The sequence below is a fragment of the Hypomesus transpacificus genome, chromosome 19 (genome assembly GCF_021917145.1).
Source record: "Hypomesus transpacificus isolate Combined female chromosome 19, fHypTra1, whole genome shotgun sequence".
NCBI classification, from domain to species: domain Eukaryota; kingdom Metazoa; phylum Chordata; class Actinopteri; order Osmeriformes; family Osmeridae; genus Hypomesus; species Hypomesus transpacificus.
Genome location: NC_061078.1, coordinates 13491172 through 13505233, shown reverse-complemented (window position 1 = coordinate 13505233; position 14062 = coordinate 13491172). Strand labels below are relative to the sequence as shown.

The 14062-nt window shown below is 44.6% G+C and overlaps 2 protein-coding genes across 2 annotated transcripts in view; one reads left to right on the top strand and one right to left on the bottom strand.

The window, feature by feature from the left end:
• Positions 1 to 655: 655 nt before the first annotated feature.
• Positions 656 to 3527, bottom strand: adma (adrenomedullin a). The gene is made up of 4 exons (XM_047041895.1): positions 3340 to 3527; positions 2604 to 2710; positions 2351 to 2473; positions 656 to 2127 (listed from the first exon to the last, which is right to left on the bottom strand). The coding sequence occupies exons 1-4, from the start codon at positions 3355 to 3357 to the stop codon at positions 1827 to 1829; spliced, it is 549 nt and encodes a 182-aa protein (XP_046897851.1). The 5' UTR covers positions 3358 to 3527; the 3' UTR covers positions 656 to 1826.
• Positions 3528 to 6360: 2833 nt separating this feature from the next.
• Positions 6361 to 14062, top strand: part of sbf2 (SET binding factor 2) — a 78490-nt gene continuing 70788 nt past the window's right edge. The window contains 1 exon segment of the mRNA XM_047041270.1: positions 6361 to 6500. Coding sequence (XP_046897226.1) covers positions 6446 to 6500 — 55 coding nt within the window. The 5' untranslated portion in view covers positions 6361 to 6445.

Below are 14062 nucleotides of genomic sequence, written 5' to 3'. Positions count from 1 at the left end.
CGCTCAGAGATGTGCAGCACTGTGTGTCTGTGATCGAGGCAGTGATAATCAAAGAGAAAGTGAAAAAAGCGGTCTGCAGCTTGGCATGGAAAGCTATTTTTTTTCCCGTCTATCAGCACAAGCATCTGCTGTGAGCCTGTGTTCCTGTGTGCCTGTGTCAGCTTGAGCAGACTTCTTTGCTGGGGTTGCTTTTACGATGCTCTGTGTGTGCTCCTCAGGAATGTTGGACCCCCCCCCCTGCAGCACCACCACACACACCTCCTCCTCTTTCCATCTCCTCTCATCCTAGATGGGTCCTGATGTCCTTCTAGTCTACCAGTAAAGATTGATGAGGATCAGGCTGGAGTCGTCCAAGCGTCATGGTCTCCTTGTCTCTGCTGCAGCCATGCAGTGGCGTGTGGAGAGCCAGTGAATGTGCTCTGTACAGGGAAGGAATGCGCCTGGCACATTGCATTGTCTGCCCTTTGGGGTGGGGGTGGGGTGGGGGTAACAGAGGCTGGTAGGGGGAGGAGGTTGGGGGGGGGTGAGTCTAATGAGAGCCTGCAATCAGTTAACTCAGACCAGGTTGTGTGTGTGTCTCCCTGGAGCTGTGCAGACAATGGAGTGCCACTTTCACTTAGCTCACTTCCTGTTGAACAGAGGAGGTCTGGACAGGTTTTTCATATGCAAAATGTTTATTGTATGACAATGTTAATTGCTTTGACACCAATAAAATAGACCACATTTACAAATATATTATACCATATAGCTATAAAAAAACAGTTCTCCTATTACCACAGTTTGACACAATAATATCCATGATGCGAAAGAATAGTGGAAACAACAAGTAGCTATAATGCCCTTACTTTTTCTTCTAGTATAAAAATAGTTTTTTTTAATCTCCATAAGTATTTGAATGTAACCTCTATATAATATTTTAAATAGATATCTTGTTTGAACATATATACACATATACTGGCAATAAAAAATATATAGATTGCACAAAAATATTCAAGTATAGTTTAATCCATTGTGGACTGGCACAGACATATCATCAAATTTAAAGCTTTTTCCCTCATACAGTGTCCAAAAACAGCTTCATTGCATCATTAAGTCCATCTCTTTGTTTGGCATTGTGAGTCAGAGGTCTTTTGCTGCTCATTTAGATGACTTGAAGTCCAAATGGAAAAGTGCGGACTAGTATATATTTATATATGTATATATACACATGGCATGGTGTGGTTAAATCTTTTAATCCTTCAAGAGTAACTATAGTCTTTGATTTGCAGAAGAGGCATGTATGGTGGGCATGTCCCAGTCTGTTTAAGGCAGGGTGGAATCACCCCCCGCTTCCAGCCAGTGGGGTCTCCACTCAACCAGATATGAGCCCTGTTCCTATCACAGCACCGGGCAGACAGAGACACACAGCAGAGGAGCATCCTCTGAAGCTACAGTCTCTCTGTGGTGCCATCCAGTGCCTGTAGACCAGCTGCTGCTGTTTTCACGCTGCGCATCGCCGACGGCACCTCTTCCCCGGAGCCTCCTCCTCTCCGGCCGACTCTCAGGGAGAAGCTCTGCAGCGCTGCTGTTCTCAGTCTCGCTCTCACACAGAACCCCCCTCCCCCGCCCCCCACCCCCAACCCCAGTCCCCTCGCGTCTGGAAAAGAACGCTCTGGAGGACTCTTGGCAGGAGTCTGAGGCACGTGGACAATCTTCGAGCGGGCCGGACAGACGGAGAAAGAGAGAGAGAGGAGACTCGGCCCTCGCTCTTCCTCCTCCTCTTTCCTCCCCCCTCCCTCCCCCCCCCCCCCAACCCCCCCTCCCCGCCACGACCCGGCTAGTCCTGCTCAGGTCCGTCGGAGGAGAGCCTCCAGCTTGTGCGCCCGCGAGGTGCTGCTCCATGTGGGCCTCAGCCTGCCTCCCTCCAGCCTCAACGTGGCCCTGCGCTTGGGCAGGGAGCGGCGTCTGCGCCCGTAGCCCTGGGGGCTGATCTTGTCCATGGGGGCGCTGCCGATGTTCAGCTTGTTGTTGAGCTGGTGCAGGCGGTGAGCCAAGTCATGGACCGTGCACGTACCCAGGGAACAGCCTGGCCTCCTGTACTGGTTGACGGAGTTCTTGGACCGCTTGGTTCTGACGCTGAAGTCAGTGCTGGAGGAGAGGGAGAGGAGGGAGAGAACATTAATCCACGCTCTGCATTCCTGAATCGGACGCTCTTAGCAGACCGGGTCCCAGATGAGCTTGTTTACTTTAATGTGCCTGTGTTTGACAGGACCTATTCATTCGAAATGTCCCCGCTTCGGGGACGACGAAATGAGAGCAACAGCGCGTTTTGTGGCATGATACACAAGATTGTGTGGTATGCGGTTTGTACCTGGAATGCGGAGTCAGCGTGTCCCTGAAGTCCTCCGGTCTGACAAACTGCCCGGACTCTGCTCTCCTCTCAGAGACGCTGTTGAGATCCCTTCTCAATCTGCTCTGCATCCACACACTTAACCTGAGGGCAGGGGAAGGAATCTCATTAGCACAGAGCAGACATCCTGTACAGTCACACGGCACGCTGGATCTCGTAGTCTACACACCTGCCAATCATTAGAAGAATGAAAAGTGCTCATCTGATCACCCACCTTTTTTTCAACTCGGGGCTCATTTCAAATTCCACGCTGTGCGCGACTGTGGCCAGCAGACAGCTACAGAGGAAGGACTGAAAGATCAGTTTCATTTTGTCTCCTGCCTGCACAGAGAGTGGGGAAAAAGCACTTGTTAGTTCCAGTATTTACTTATTAAAAATGGATGATTACTTAGTTAGCCCCTGTCCTTCCCTGCAAGCAAGCCCCCCCCCCCCCCCCTAACTCTGTGCCCTCTGCTAACCAACCAACCATGATCTTGCTTACACAAGGGTCCAAAAGCCAAGTTATTAGCACTTATCATTCATTTATTTTAAAAAGTCATACTGAGGTCAGATGTTGTGAGGTTAAGTAAACTCACAACCAATGCTTCAGTCCCCTATCCAGTGAAAAGAATGATACAGTCTATCAATGAGTCCTTCAGGCAATTTAAAGCTCCATTAGGCAAAGTCAATGCCATTCCTAACCAGATCAAATCAATACAAATAAAAGGACAGGTTAATGATTAGCAACGGTTTTAAACAGGGCCAGTTCTGTGTATTGATTTTACACACAGGGACCATCTACCCCCCCAAGCCCACAATAAGCACTGAACTCCTTATATAACAAGACAGATAACCTGCCCTTGTCTGCCGTACTTGAGCCCTGACCTCAAAAAGCATGGATAAATCCCTCCACATGTCCAACTTGAAACAATCTCTGAAATCCTGAATGAAATGAATGAAAGAAAACGTACCTGAAATCCTTGAATCATTCACTTGGATGGGTAAGCTGTTCGCAGAGAGAGCTTGGAGTGAGTATTCCACAGGCTTGTTGAAGTTGCTGTTGGTGCTGAAAGGCAGCTGTGACACTGGGCTAATAGTCTGTACACGGCAGACGGGAGCCTTTATACTAGAGGTGGGAGGGGCCCGTCTCCCCTCTCCTTGCCTCCACCCACCCCTCCCCGTCTAGCGCTTTCTGACTAATGGAATAGCAAAACAAGAATTGATTAAACCAAATGGTAATGTTTGCTCAAGAGATTCCAGGCATCTGTCAAAAATATGTACAAATGTATCTCCTTTGCTGCTTAATTTGTTGTACGTTTAGCATGAAATAATGACACAATGGTGGAACATCTGACCATGTAAGGGAGGTCAAAACTGATTTTACTCACACATTTGCTTATTTTTGCTAATTTTCAAGGAAATATAATGACACTGTGGATTGAGTCCACAAAGGTAAATAACAGACAATGCTTTTTCTTTTTGTATTTGGGGAATTAAGCATGCCTGAGAACACTTCAAAAATGAAGTTTAGCAAGTTTAGCATGCTCAGTCAGAGGATCTTCACTTTGGTCCCCTTCTCATTCCAGCCCAAATGAAGGATTGCGGTCACAAAGCTCATACAATGATGGGTCTGAACAGAAGTGTTGTATCAGCAGGAGAGAACGCTGGTTAGTGGGTTTAAGATATGATAAGACAGGAACATTCAGTTATTGATTGATACCGTAACCATGGCAGTAACCCCAGTTGGGTCCATATATCTGTTTAAAACAAAGGGTAAAAACACTTACTTGCATACTTTTTGAACAACTGTTTGTAAAAAAAAGTTTTGCAACCTCCTCAAATAAATCTGGTTACATTTTCCTTAGCATATCAATGTTTAACATTCTTAAAAAATGATATAGGCTGACGAAAGAATAAATTGAAAGTTAATTTAGAAGTCCTTAAATAATCTGTGAGGAAAAAGATTCAATAAAAAAAGAGCCCACGAGTCAGTGCCTCAAATGTCCAGTTTCTCCCGAACAGCGTTAGTAACACATGACAGTGCTCAACTTCAAGTCCAAACCAAAGTACTCTGAGTTACTCGGAACATCTCTTAGGGTTAGCTCAACCTAATAACAGCACAATGCATCTCAAATATTATTTATGGAGCACAAAACATGTGCGGACAAAACGAACGTCCACGTCAGAGCAGGTCAGAGGAGGCAGATGTTGATTACAAGGCCCAGGGGGCACATATCTGCCCAAGATGCCATTAGGATTAGCACGGGGCAACAGTTTTTGTTTTTCACACCAGCAGACCAAGCAGCTGACCCCATATCTGGTGGGCTATCTGGACCTGGGAACTGTGTTGAGATGTGCACACTGCACATGCAAAGACCTAGTCTCTAAACAGAAGGACACGTGAAAGATTCACTCCTGGTGTAAGATGTATTTGTGACCCTCACTGTCATGCCTGTCAAGGATTGTGAATAAGAGTTGTTTGTGACTACATGAGGTTTTCTTACAAAGCTCAGGATATGTCTTAGACAGCTGATAAGCAGTACTGTGTACGTGCTGAGCAGAAGATATCTGTGTCAGATTATTCTTTTTTTGCAGTCTCATACAGCTGTAGATCTTTCCAGAAAAAGGAAATACTGTATCTGTTAGTCATTAAGTTGTTCTTTTTTACCTCAGTCTTTGATTGATATTCTCTGATTCCAACATTCTATTCATATCTCACCCCGCCTCCAGGCTCTCATGGTGTCACACCATGACACAGTAAATACATAAATGTGAAACACGTGTGTTGTAAACCAGCAAATATTTTGTAAGCATGTTGTAATGATAATTGCCTCCGGCATACAAGTAATCCCCAAGCTTGACAGTAATTTTATCCTAATATGGGAGACCAGGAGATTGCGCAATCCATGACAGCATCGTGCTGTTGTTTGCTGGCCTGCTCCTTATATAGCAATCATCGGCTGGCTTCAAATGGAGCAAGTGTCATTGGCACTAAGAGTGACACAGGGCCAGTCAGAGCAGTGGTATGCCAGGGCACACAGGTAAGGGAAAATTGGAGGTGAGCGTCATGGACGAATGGGTGGACACATGCCCAGAGATGAAACAACATGGAAACGCTCTTCAGAGCTGTCTTGCTGTTTTGATTTACCTGAAAAAAGCCTGCTGTTTGCACCCGTGTCGTCATTCATGTCGAGATGCATGTTCTTTCCTGCTCTCTGTTTCCAGGGGTTGAAAACATGATTGTTCTAACTGAGTTTGTGGCCAATTGTTGTGATTACTGACCAGGAGTGATGCCCTCAATACATATATCAAAGACTTTATCAAAGAGTTTTCTGACGCACACCCTGACTCTCCTTCATCCTTTCGTTTTCGAATCTGGCTCAGAGATTTGTCCAGGCAGTGGAAGGCTACATTGCAACATGATTGCCTTGCCTATCAAAATGTTACACTATTATTCAGTCAGGACTATGTTATGAGTGATTGAATTGAAAAAAGCAAGAAAATAGGCGAAGGTAAAGCCTCTCTAAATACTATCAGGTGCCTTTAAAAAAAGGTTATCATTCAAATAATCATGAACCTGGAAATAGTCCAAATTCTGTCTCACAGCCCTTGTTACTTCAAACTTGCTCACTGTGAAGACTTCACACATGATCACTTTGTTTATCTTGGCCTTTTTAAATATATGTGTTATTCAGTGATATTGTTTAAAGAAAGAAAACAGAGGAAAAAGAGAGGTTCGTTATTGAAATTCGTAGAATTGTTGTAGACAAATTTAGTTATTGCTTCAATCATGCAATTGAAAGATGTGCAAACGTTTAATATGAATGCGAGATTGTTAATATGATGGTATTCCGTGATAGGACCAGATTAATAGTTGTTCTTACGGTGTGTTAGGGTCAGGGTGTGACCCGTTTGCATTGCCCACAAATCTATTTGTATACTACGCGGCCCACGCCCATTGATGTCGCTGACTCTTGCACGCAGGCGCAGTGGCATATCTTCTGTCAAACATGGCTGTGCTTATGAAGAAAGAAAAATGCTGAATAGTGTTGGTAAATTTCGGAAAAAGCAGCAAACATGGCTAGATTGGCTGATTATTTGATTGTCGTGGGATATGATCAGGAAAAAGCTGGTGAGTTTTTTCACGGTGCGGGTGAACACGAACGCTGGAATGAACCTTAATGCTGGGATTTATTCAGGCCGTTAGTGTTGATAATGCCAGGCAGTCATATACCAGCCATATCTGAGATTAGGATTGAGAACACTGTTGCGTCTCATTGTTTTGGATTTTATTGTTGGTGTAATTCACATACTAGGAGCAGCTAACAAAGGTATTTTGTTAGTTAGTTATGCCATTCAAAATCTCAAATGCATCTGGAAGTGGAACTTTCATGGATTTAGGGAATGTGTCATATCCTGTCCCACATTGCTAGGTATTTTGCAGAACGCTGTCAAAACTATCAATCGAATCGTATCCAACACGAACTGAACGAGAATCATTCATTTCCAAATAAATTTTTCCAGTCTTTTCACAAGTGTAGTATTGTATTTTTGTCATTGTGTGACGTTCCATTGATTATCTTGGAATATGTGCAACGATTTTGGTACAGTCTGCACAGATCTGAGATTGTAGCCTAGGTGTTGCAATAATTAAATGGTGTGTTGTTAATACAGTGCCTTATTTGTGTCGCAAACGTGGATTGTTTATTTTGTTTCTGCCGGGCAACAACTTGATCCAACTTTCCCAGTTGATGGGCGTAGCTCCAATGCGAGGGAACTGGGAAGGAAAGACTTCCTCGAGTTTGTGGCTTCGATGTCTGATTAACCCACTCAATGCCAACGCCTCTTTGCTCACGTGCATTTATGATACATTGTCATCAAGAGTTCATAGGCCGAATACATCTCATCATGTCGATTTGTGGATCCGTTTCACTGAGCAGTGTGACTTTATGTAGGCTATGCATTAATCTACCCTTCCTTGAGTGATTGCATGCTAGGTAACTAACATTGCAGATTATTGAAGTTTTTGATTCCACTATTCTAAACTTTGTTAGGGCCAGTGAGTCCAGGTGAAGAGAAGCACAGAAGGACATGTGAATGTGTATGACACTGACTGTTGAAGGAATGTTGATGATCCTTAAGGGAGTTCCGAGTCCCAATGTGCATGGGCATCTCTCCAGGCATCTGTGTCAGAGACAAATCCAGCTGAATCCTCTCTGTCACCCGGGCCAGCAAGTCACAAGAATAGGTAAACAGTGTCCCCCATCATCCACACACATCCAAGCGCCAACGCACAAATGACTTTTTTTGTGCAGTAGGAACAAAATGTTCCTGGCATCAGTGGGTCTGGATAGATCCAGATGACTATCCTCCCTACAAAAGGAGACTTGAGATTTGTCTTAGCCCTGGTCTGAGATGCAATGTCAGCGATGTCTGAGGGCCTGAGTGGGAACCACAGGCCTGTTGTCACAGCGGCAGCACTGGAAATACTCTTGAGGACTGATACACAGAACATACAAAATGCAAACAAAAACAGCTGACTGAGAACCAAGGTTCATTTGTACGAGGCCTCCTTCAGAGGACATGTGTGGAGTGCCCTTAGCTGGTGATAGGAGAGGTACTACCAAGTCCAGAACACTAATACTGTCTAGACAGCAGATGTTGTCCTTGCCACCTTGCTCTTTTAAAAATCAGACGTGGGATATCAGTAGAGGTCAGGACCATCTCTGCCTCATGGAGGGTCCCCAGGCTTGACCCAATTCCTCTAGATTACCAGAGAGGCAGAGAAAGTTATTTTGAAGCACGTCATCTGTCGTGGACTTGGCCCATGGTTGACCTACTGTCTAAGATATTCATACAGTATTGTTTCTAGTGTACGTGACTGGCACTGCTAAAACAAAGTACAAATGATTTTTTGAGGCTAGTTAACTAGACCTTGTAGACCTTCCCCATGCATGCTATAGAATGGCATGAAAGGGATTCCGCTGATTGAGGAGCGATTGAATTGCGGCTCAATTCATGTGAATGATGAGAGGAGCAGTCGGTAGAGTTGATAAGGGGAAAACACACTTGGACTTCTGTAGGACTTAACTTCCCCACACACAAGTCTTATTTGATCCACAAACCTTTGGTTTAGGAGGTATAGTGTGCTGCAGGATTGAGCTGGAATGCACAAAGCAGCCACTGTTGGATGCAATCTTAAAAAGCCTGAGCAGTTTGTCTTTCTCCTAACTAAGGGATACTGTCTCCCCTTACTGGCGTAGAGCTGTTGTAAAAACTCTCGGGCTTGCTGCACGCCATAAATCGTAATTTGCGAAGTAAAACTGAGGAATTCACCCTGCTGTCTGCCTGGCTCATACTGTCAGTTTATGAGACAGTGCTCATCACCTTCCTCTATATGGGAGAAGAACGTCAAGGATGGCTCTCTGTTTCTGAAGCTGTTACGGATCCAGCCTGAGTTTATGGGTGACCTTCCTTCCGCACTGCTATCCAGGCTGATGAGACCCACTTTAGGAAAGGGCTCATGTACCGTCACACTAACCCGCACGCCGAAAAAACGCCTAACGTTGTGGCTCATAGCGAGCGAGAACAAAAACGCTTCCATATATCATATTCCCAACGGCTGGGTGATGCTGCAGTGTTTCATAGTAGCCATGCGTCTCAGGTGCTCTGTGCATGCAAGGGTTCGATCTGGGCCCAGGTAGAGTCTCTGTATTGGGTTCTGCTGTGACATGACTCAACAGATGACTCTAGACTTGGCTCAGCAATGCCTTGAATGCCTTCAAGTGTTTGGCTCAGGATTGCTGTCGCTTGGTGACAAATGCTTGGTTGTGCAAGTGTAGCATTGTGAATTAAGGTTCAGGTTATTTCATATCCCCAAACTACACAAGAACATATTTCAGTGATTAGCAGTGGAAATTGTGAGTGTTTTAGATTTATCATTAAGTAGATAACATTCTTGAATAGCCTTTGTTATGTGATTTTGCAAGGAATGTGTGCACACGTAATTTGCAATGAGGGAATAACTTTTGCAAACAACAACAGTCTGATGGGCTAATCTTGGCAGCATCGATTCTTCATGTTTTTAAAGCAGGTGAAACAAGGACTGTCATTTTTACTGTGTTGACTGCACCAAGTGAGGAATTTACAGGATTGTTTTTACTAGCTTGGTGTAGGTTTGATGATGACTGGCAGCAGCACACGTGCCTGCTAGCTCCTCCCCTCCCCTTCCCCTTTCTCCTCTCCTCTCGGCCCTAGGTATAACAGAAGCTCTAACATAAGGTAGATCTAAGGGTGTTTCTTATTCTGGTAGAGTAATGAATCTGAACATTGAATCTGACTTGCTCCGAATGGGGGGGATACAGAGGAATAGACTGCAGAGAGCCCCCTAACCTTTTCCAAGCCCTACCCCCCCACCACACACACACAAACACACACACACACACACACTGCTAATGCCTAGATAAAGTAATCAGTAGGCTATAGCCCAACTCACCACTGCAAAATCTATGTGACACCAGAGAAAAGCTTGAGATAATCCGAGATAAGACTACTCATCTCAAGATTACACCTGCTCATCCTTTATTTGTTAAAAGTCAAGTCCTGTTGGATCCTGTTGGATCCTGTTAGATCCTGTTGGAGTCATGGCGAATGTGTCTCATGGACCATAGCTTTGAGCCTTATAGTAAATGACTGTCAGCTTGTTTTAGTGTGTCAAAGTCTTTTTTGGTCCTTTTATATGAGGACTTTTCTCGTCAGTCTTCGTCAGTGTTGTTGATAAACAACATACTGAGACCTTCATAGCTGTGTGATTTGTGAATAGTCACTGAATAGAGTGTGTTGGTTTACCGTCAGTCTCAGAAGTTAAGATAAACTTTACACGATGGAGAAGTTGGCTTTATGAGAATCACTGAGACAACCTCTAGTGGCTTTTTTATGACTCCTGACCGCAAAATTATGTCTCGGTTTAATTGTAGTCTACACAGTAATGAGTTGGAAAAATCCTGTCCTTACAACATTGATCATTTTCTGTCTAAGCGTTCCCTCAACACCGGTGCAGTCCAACGTTTTCAGTGTATCTTTCCCCGAGGCTACTCCTGTTGTGGTCAACATTTACAAGATGGCAGATGGTGGAATGTTTTCTCTGTTATTGAACTTCAGGGATTTGTAGACTCCTCCATTGATAGGCTGCTGGCTGCTTTGCAGCTTCCCGTTTAGGTTTTGGCTTTGTGATGAGCGGCATCCTGACCACAATGGAGGGGGGCTTCCTTCCTCTCAGGGAGAGAGGGAGCAGCCTGGAGGACATGGACTGATAGTTTGCCCAGGGTAACTCCACTACTACAACTAGGCCTACAAGCAAAGGAGGATCTTTCTCCATTTTGATATTGAACCACAAACCACAGCACACATTTCCCTCTTTCCTGTGCAAATTTCAGTGTGAATCTCGGTGTCCGAGTACATTTTTGAGTGTTAAACTATTTAGCCTCGAACTCAGCTGTTACCTGAGTTCTAAGATGCAGAAAAACATTGAAACGCTTGGAAGCATCAGTATCCCCAGTGCCTCCAGCATGAAGCTCATGCTGTAATGATGAACAAATGGGGAAGTCAATAATGTCTGTGCAAAGTAGCCCGTCTGTTGTTTCATGGTCGACCTTCGGCACAAATTCCTTTGACCCGTATCATTGTGCTGTTTTATTTTCCTTTACAGTTGGTGTCTTTGACATGGCCTTTAACGGAAGCCTTTCCTTCCAAATATTTTTCCAATTCTGTGGCTGCTTTCAAAAGCTGGAATGCTTCCTGTAATTTAATCTTGGTGACATCATTAGTTTGCTAATCTCTTGATAGCCTTTGCCATGCAAAGGATGGCATATTCTTTTTGCATACGATCTTTGGACATTCCGTCCATCCAGGTTGTAGGATGGAAGCCGTGGTGGAAAGATATGGAGGGGCTAATAACTTGCATAACACTGATGGCATTTACAGTAGCTTTTTGCTAGCTGTGTGGGTTAGCAGGGATGTGGGGAATTTTTATCTTCCACATCTTGTGGTGGAGTGGAGAGTCAGCAGTCCTGCCAACCTGTGTGGACCAGCTGGCTTGTACACCTGTCATCCCTCTGGTCCAGATCCAGCTTGGGGGGATGCGGAGCTGACGTCCACTGGTTGGTGAAGCCTGTTTGCTACGCCGGCTCTTACGTAGTAACGGCACAATGCAGGCCTCGCTCTGTTGACTTATGGAACAGCCCTGCTCCATGACAAAGGCCAGGAAGATAGATGGCCCATTTTTCCAAGAGAAGAAACATCTGCACTAATCAAGAAAGACTAACAACCTATGTGTGACTGTTTTGGAAACCAAATCGTTCAAATGTGAAATGACCTTCCCAGAGCGTCTTGTCTTAAGTCGTACTTTGCTAGTTTTTTTTATGACGCAAGTGAACATAAATATTTGCTCATCCCATTCTCGGCACACATTTGTCCACGGTTCCAAATTTGCTCAACAGTCAATTGTTGGCGTCCCTTTCGCAGGCCAAAAACGTAATTATGCCCTGGGTTTTAGCTGCTGTAAACAGATGGTGTGTCTGCCGCTCTGATACTGAGACTGTCCTGAACAAGTAACTAGTAAACACACAGAAGACAATAAAACAACTATTTGTTAAGGTCATTAATCCACAACATGAAATGCACACCTAGCTCCTTAGACCCTGGAATAGCATTCTCCGTAGGCTAATCCACATTTGTTTGCAGCCACACGAGAAATTGGAGAAAAACAAAAGACTTATTGCTTAATGGGTTTGTTTATGGGTTGGTTACTCTGGTCTGACATCTGCTTTCTGCCCGTAAATTTTACAGGACTTTTCGAAGGTAACAGATTTTGTAAGTTTTATACAGCATAACACGTGGTGTTGATATATTTAATAACCTGCCACTTTGGGGAGATGATTTATTATTAGTATTTATTATTACAGTTCGTTCGGCAGTCCAAAACCCCATTCTACTGAATGGCATGATTTTTCTTTTCCTCTGTATGATCAAAGGAATCAAGTTGTTTGGGAAAACCTTCCTGGCTGTTATTGCAAGCGGATCATGAAATGAGGATGTTCCTGTCCTGGCTTCTCTTAACCTAACCAAGGGGCCTGTTTTATTGTTATCTAGGGGGCCATATCTGACAGTGGGGGGCTGGTTTCAATTGTTTACAGAGTGCAGCCTCACAGAATGTTAGGAATGGTGTCCTTTATCGTCACCCTTGGTTGAGAATTGGAGGTTGGAATGCTGAAGGATTCCAAGCATGTGATCTCAATTACTGTAAGGGGGGGGGGGGGGGACTGCCTCACAGGGCAGACCCCCTCCCTTTACGTGGGGCCACAGCGCCGTGCCACAAACCCCAGCCGTATACTGTAGGCCCTCAGGAAGATTCACGACCCCCCTATGGTTCTCGTTAGGCCTGGCGGAGGTCAAGGTTATAAGGGGGACTGACAGCAGGCTGGAGCTGCGGAGGTCAGGGGCCCGGCCTGCCCACTAGGGGCTGAGGTGGTGGTGAGGTGGAGGCCTGCTGGCTTCCTCCTCTGTCTCCCTCCTCTCTGGGTCATCAGTCTGATTAGGGGGTCTTCTGGGAGAGTTGTGGTAGGCCAAAGCCATATCATTTTGTAGTTTGTTAGTGTACGTTGTTAACAAGAGCAGACCTATGTTTTTGTGCTTGAGGTAGTGTAGTAGGAAAAAGTAGTTATTTTAGTCAAAATAAGAGGTTTTGTGTGAGGTTTTTCACACCAACAATTTCACTGACCAACATGGGCATTTAGCGAGCGCTGCAAACCAGCATGTTTCCTTAAAAGTCTGCCTTGTTCCAGTTTGATGTGAGAGCAGTATAGTCCGTCTCCTTTTAAACTGGCAAATTTAAAAGAAGCTGCATAAATGTCAAAAACAGAATAAAAAATCGAGTGTTTTTGGAAAAGACTGAGAATAGAGTAAGAGACTGAGCTGTCCTGTCAGCAACTTTCTCGGTGGTCTTAAAAGAAGATACATTTGTTTAGTAGTTTTTTTTTTCCATTTCTTTTTTTTTTTTACTGGCCGTTAGGATGGTCAATGGAATGCACTAGAATTGCCGTAGCTCCAGCAGGAAACCAGACAGTAGGAGGTCCAGGACTGTAGCTCTGCTCCCTCCAAGCATCGACCAAACCTCAGGGGGGCAGGGAAGAATGTCTTCTGATTTTACTAGCACAATTAATCTAAGCCAATATCTACTGTAGCCACTACTCCGTCATGTTCTTATAATAGTCTTTCTGTAATCAATCCGCCACCTTTTCCTTCTCAGTCGGGAGTCAGTTCATCCTCAGCCTTGAAAAATATCTAACTGACTTAATTGAATGCATGACTGAACGCTTAAAACCGTGTGAAATGAAGTCATTGTACAAGAGAAGCCAGGGAGACAAACTGTTGCCTGGAAAGTACTCTGTTGCTGTTTTTGCCCCAACGTAGAAATGAATTCTTTCAAGTTTCTTAACGGGGCCTACTTTTGCTTTCAGTTGGTTGGCCCTCTCCAGAACAGGCTAGTTAATGAAGAATGCTTGTGTCACCTCTTAAAAGACATCTTGGTCTGCTGTAACTCATAACATGATGTTGACAAGAGCTATTGCAATTGTGATTTGTGTGCGTGAATTGCTCGAGAACAATCTTCCTTGAGCCATATGTGACCTTGCAGGG